The 6,132-nt window shown below is 29.2% G+C and overlaps 1 protein-coding gene across 2 annotated transcripts; it reads right to left on the bottom strand.

Annotated features, from left to right (window-relative positions):
* Positions 1–1,266: 1,266 nt before the first annotated feature.
* On the bottom strand, positions 1,267–4,887 carry LOC110618634 (60S ribosomal protein L3-2). Of its 2 annotated transcripts, none has more exons than XM_021761808.2 (6): positions 4,694–4,887; positions 3,668–3,772; positions 2,864–2,974; positions 2,293–2,597; positions 1,750–2,169; positions 1,267–1,605 (listed from the first exon to the last, which is right to left on the bottom strand). In XM_021761808.2, exons 2-6 carry the CDS (start codon positions 3,750–3,752, stop codon positions 1,357–1,359), a joined length of 1,170 nt encoding a protein of 389 aa, XP_021617500.1. In that variant the 5' UTR covers positions 3,753–3,772; positions 4,694–4,887; the 3' UTR covers positions 1,267–1,356. The 2 variants fall into 2 exon arrangements, with proteins under 2 accessions (XP_021617500.1, XP_021617499.1); XM_021761807.2 differs by having other exon boundaries at positions 1,425–1,605; positions 1,760–2,169; positions 4,694–4,882.
* Positions 4,888–6,132: the final 1,245 nt, after the last annotated feature.

The following is a 6,132-nucleotide window of genomic DNA, read 5'->3' as shown; positions in this document are numbered from 1 at the left end:
CCGGTTTAATAGTGCCGGGGGCGCTTGGGGAGCCCGTCACCTACCTCACTGAGGTCTTGAACGAGATTCAGACTCTATGACCTTAATGTCGTTTTAATAGGTTTCTAAAAATAAAGAGATTGACTTATTAATAATGGCAATACTCATAAACTAAATTATAAATTTCCCTTATTTTTTTTTTATATATGAGCAATGTCAAAATTAACATATATGACTGTTTATTTTTAAAATTTAATAATTTTTTCAATATATTTTAATTTTATTCGAATGAAAAGAATATATTATTTTTTAGAAATAATTATTATTTAATGTTTATAGTATAGAGAAATTCATTAGTCAATTTTTTAATTTTAAAAAATATATTAAAAAATATTTATAATACATTAAAAAATTTACTAGTTAATTTATTCGTTAATTTTAATCATTAAGTATTTTACTTTTAAAAAATTTATTAGTTTTTAATTTATATATTTAAAAATTTTATTAATTAATTTCTTAATATCAAAAATATTTAAATTTTCTCACAATATTTAACCATTAAAATTAATAGGAAGACAGACTAATAAATTTTTTTAAATTTTAAAAATATTTTAATTATTTTTTAAAATAAAAAATTAATTAGTAAATTTCTTTCATATTATAAAAACCATATATATGAGATTCAAATTTAAATCTTTCAGATGAGTAATATGTTTTTAGATATTAAATTATATCAGGCTAGCAGTTGTGAAGCGATTTCTAAAATGAATATTTTATATAAAAAATAAAATTTACGTGTATATTTTTATATAATCTCTCAAAATTTCAAATCATATTAATCATGTGGTAAAAGAAAAAATTATTATTTAATTTTTATATTTAATAAAATTAATTATTTAGTGGTTTTATTCTTACTTAGTTTCTATGTTGCTGTTCTATTTATTTAAAATTTAATTTTGTCGAAGATTAATTATTAAATCATTCTATTTAAAAAATATATTAATTCTTTTAGAAAAAAAAATACATTAGTTAGTTTTTATATTTTTCTTCTACTTATTTTTTAATCCTTTCCTATAGTTTAAATAAAAAAAATTCTCTCAATCTAAGTATTTAAATAATAGAAATTATATTAAATTAAAATAATTTAAAATTTAATAGATAGATTTAGTGTCAGTTTATTTTATAAAAAATATTTTTCACATTTTTTAACGTATAAAATATTTAAAAAATTTAATCATTAGAAACTATATTAAAGTATTTTTTGAAGCAACCAACTTCTGGCCACCAAACCAACAGAATTATGAAACTCAAAATTTCAAACTCTAGGAGAAGAAAAAATTATGAAGTTTATTTTAAAATCCCTCCTCTGCTACTAAATCAAGCCTTTACCCGCCCATAGAACTTTGCCTTCTCCTGGGTTGTCTGGAATCTTCCATGGCCAAACTTGGAGGAAGTATCAATAAACTTGAGCTTAATCTCCTCCAAAGCAACCCGAGATGTCTGATTCAATAGGGATCGTCTCAGGGTCACGACCCGCTTCTTCAGTCCCACACAGCATCCTTTTATCATCAAGTAATCTTCCTTCACCACTCCATAGTGGGGGAATCCTCCCATTGGTGTGATATCCTTTGCGGTCGTGTTATTTATGATAAATATCAGCAAATTTTGGAAGGGGAAAAATTACCAGCATTACCAAAATCTTTATGAATTTGCTTGAATAATATCAAGAAGCATAATATTAAATACAGGACTATAGGAGGGAACATGGACCAGTGCTAACCTGTCATATTCTGTAATTGCAGTGTGAGACTCTTGGCCAGTATTCCCAAGCTTATAGATTTTCTTATTCATCTCGGTACGGTGATGGTAACCATTCTGCCCAGCCCTAGCAACAGTAAATGACACCCTAGCTGGATGCCAAGCACCAATACATGCAACCTTACGTAGACCACGGTGGGTCTTGCGGGGAAGACGGGTGACACCCCAACGGGTAACCACACCTTCGGAGCCCTTCCCCTTGGTCACACCAATTATGTCAATCATCTCATCCTTTTGAAAGACCGCATCAACAGGTATATGCTTCTCGAAGAAACTGTAGGCGAAGTCGACCTTCTTAGCAACATCACCGCCATTTACCTGAATCTCCATCAAATGGGCTTTCTTTTGCTTCAAACCTTTCATCTTCCTGATCTGTAGAAGTTAAACCATCAGATTTAGAGTCAGCTTTGAATTCAGTTTCTCAAGACTAGTGCCTACCAACTCAATCATGAAAAGCATTGCAACTTAAAAAGAAAGGATTGACAAGGAGAATACTTGTGTGTGTGCCAAGACACGAATGACAGAACAATGCTTCTTCATTTTCTCCAATTGAGATTGAATATCTTTCTTCCCATCTTCAGATTCAAACTTCTTAGAATACTTGGAGAATGCCTTCTTCTTGGACTTGCACCAGTTCTTGTAGAATCTCCTCCTCACATCCTCACTCAAATGCTGGGCCCAGACAGTGTTCAGTGAACGGAGACCACGGGGTGTTTTCATATAACCCACAACCCCAACCACCACCATAGGAGGTGTTTCAATGATAGTAACAGCTTCACACGTTTCTTTCTTGTTGAGTTCTGAAAGTCAGAGGGTACAAAAATTTCAGAAACAAGCACAAAGAACAAAGAATAAAAGTTAGCACTGTATTTAGAATACAAATCAAACAGAGAATGACACCAAAATTTGCCCCAGAGAGACATCATAACATTTAGACAAGTATAGTTGCAATTACGTGCTGAAAGACATCCCACTAAGTTAACATACTGAGAAAAGTATAGTAGCATTTATCAATAAAAAAAAAAAAAGAAAAAAAAAAACCAGTGTGGGAACAAAGGAGACTCACTTGACCCTGGCTTTTCAACTTCTCTGACAATATGAGTCATCCCCGCTTTGTAACCCAAAAAAGCAGTTAATGTGCAAGGCTTTGTTGGATCATCTTTGGAAAATGCCTTCACTGTAAACATCATAAAAGAGAGTAAAATACCTCCACAGTAAACATCACAGAAGAAAGTGAAGAAACCAACACCTCAGAAAACAACAAATATTAAAATATGTGAATTTCAAGGCCCGTGAATAGAAAAATGCAAAAACTGTACATGTACAAGACTCATGGAAACATATACAACAGATTTGTAGTAAATGCAAACACCAAATTAAAAAGTCTTGCATTAAAAGCTATGTCAACTGGTTGGCTGTATGCAAAATTCAATTTGGATGACAAACAAAGGCTAGGCCATTAACATAAAGCTCTGCAACACTGAGTTATATTGAAACATAAAAATCCTGAGCGTGCATTGAGATTGAATAAAATGTAAATTGAATTTCTCCTCCAAAAGATCATACTTTTAGATCTGTCAAAGACGAGAAACACATCAAGCACCTAACTAATACTAAAGAAAAACTACAATATGATCGGAACTAAAGAAAAACGACTTTAGACAACAGCAATTTTTCATAAGAAAAAACAATGCAAAAATAAATAAATAATAAAGGAATCCATATCACAAAGACGTACCAAGAGTATAGAAGCTTCTAGTCATAACTAAGCATCTAAAAAGCAAGATTATCAACCAGACTCAAAACAATAGATATACAATGAATTATGAACAACTTCAGCAATAATGAGATCAAAACAAACATCAAAAACCTTTTCCTCTGTGTCTGGACGCTCTCTTTCTTGGGAGAAATCCCAAAGAGCCATGTCGGGGGTGTTCAAACTTGCGATGAGACATAATTTGGCCTCAAGGTAGCACTGCAACAACCATAAAGTTCAAATTTGAAAGGAAAATCATAACCAAGAGCAATATATTTTTCTAATGAAAGTCGGTTAAAGTCAAACACAATTGTTTATCAATTAATGTGTGTATATAAAACCAAATAAAGCAATCTAAACCAAATGAATTAAAACAGGTATTATTACAGACAAAGTTCACAACTGAAATAAAATTTTCTAGAGATTGAATTCAATAAAAATGATTAAAATTCTCAAAAAGAATGGCCAATTTCAAAATTTTGAAATTAATTAGTTTATAATATGATGAGCTTCCATTCAAATTAAGCAAACCTGAATGAGATACTCAAACGACACACAGGTGTTTCAACTTTTAAACTACCTAAAAAATATATATGAAGTATCATCAAAATGTTAAGAAACCATATCTTAATATCTTTTCATTGCCAAAGACGGAGGATTAATTTAAAAAAGAATAATATCGGCCCTTGACCTTTAAACATTTTATATCAACACTAAACCTCAGTAAATAAAAATGAAATGCTCCCCAACCAAAGGCCTATGGCAAAACAATTATGCCAAATCTCGAAGCTCAATGTATTGCTTAACAAATACCCATTTCAGGATACTGGCAAAAAGAGCAGTTTCCGAGACTCCAGCCTTGATTATTCATCAATTATCTTACAAAGGGAAGACATTTCAATATCACCACCAGGCAAAGCGAAATATCAAATGTTTACCATGGCAAAGGCATCATAAAAACATCTCCAAAGTAACAGGATTGCAAAACAAACAAAATCAAATTCCTTAATGAGACCTGTACAGATCTAGTCTAATCAATCACTGAATCAAAAACCGCAAATCAAATCAGCCCATGTAGATTCAATCAGCTAGAAATTGAATAGTCAAATGCATTTTGATTACAGAATGGGACAATAGTACCTCTACAGTATAAAAGACGAGAGTATCACTACAAAAGCAGCAGTTATACAGTGAAGAAACTAGAAAACTTTAACCAGTCCTTTTATATTGTTCACAGACGAGATTCAGCGGCTGCGATGAGCGTCTGGTGCATATTATAGTCCGTTGAATGGGTGATTTGGGATTAGGGTTAGGGTTTTCTGCGCGGCGCCGATTGGGCATGGAGAAGACTAACCCATTGCACTCTTTAGTCCAGTCCAATAATCAAAATTAAGCTGGGCTTTGGAAATTAATGGGTTTTGATTTTATTTTTATAATTTTTTATTTTGTAAATAAACATCTTTTTATGAGCCCAAAACCTATTTTCAGAGAAGCCCAAACTATTTCATTTAACCCATTTTTATTATTTTCTCACTCATTTTCTCCATTATTTTTTTTCCGTCTCCTCCTGACCAACAGTTTTCGATTTAAATAAAAAAATTTATCGAACTAAATTAATTTAAAAATTTAATTCACTTTTATATTTATTTTAATTTTTAATTTCAAAAATTTCTATTATTTCGATTAAGTTTGATTTAATAAAAATAATTTAAAAAATCAATCTGAACCAATTAATGGTAATAATATATGTTAGGTTAAAATATTTCAATTAATTTTTAAAATACTAAAAATAAAGTGTAAAAAATAAAAAATTTATTAAAAATTCAAACCAATCAAATCAAATTAAATTAATTTAAAAATTCGATTCACTTTTTTATTTATTTCGATTCGGTTCAGTTCAGTTTTTAATTTTAAAAATTTTAATTATTTTGATTGGATTTTAATAAAAAAAATCAAAAAAACTGAACTGAACCAATTAGCGATAATAATATATTATTTTCAATTAATATAAAGAGATTAGATTAAAATATTCTAATTAAATTTTAAAATACTGAAAATAAAATATAAAAAATAAAAAAAATTATTAAAAATTTAAATCAATCAAACCGAATAGAATCGAACTGAATCATATTGGTTCTGTTCGATTTGATTTTTAATCAAAATTGATTCAGTTTAATTTTTATAAATATTAAAATTTTGATTTTCGATTTATTCGGTTCGATTTTAAACCGAACCGACTGAATACTCACCCTACTTTTAGTATATAAATACACATTAAATATAATTATTTATTCAAATAAAAACGCTTAAAATCAAATCAAAGGCTTAAAACAGAAATTAAACTTTTCAATTTAAATTTAAATTTCTCAAATTTTAAAATATAGAAAATATAATTTTTAAAAATCTACGGGTATGGTTCATTATACGAGTGAGATTATATTTTATTCTCGGTTAGAGTTTTACAGATTTTATAATTAAGAACTATTTGATCTCAAATTTATTTATGTAGGCAATAAATTGAAGTCCAAAGATTTTAGAGTGGTTGAATAAAATTAAATTTAAAAGTTTGTTTTGGGAAT

Source organism: Manihot esculenta, chromosome 7 (genome assembly GCF_001659605.2).
Source record: "Manihot esculenta cultivar AM560-2 chromosome 7, M.esculenta_v8, whole genome shotgun sequence".
NCBI classification, from domain to species: domain Eukaryota; kingdom Viridiplantae; phylum Streptophyta; class Magnoliopsida; order Malpighiales; family Euphorbiaceae; genus Manihot; species Manihot esculenta.
The sequence above is the reverse complement of the archived record's forward strand: the minus strand, read 5'-3'. Positions and strand labels throughout refer to the sequence as shown.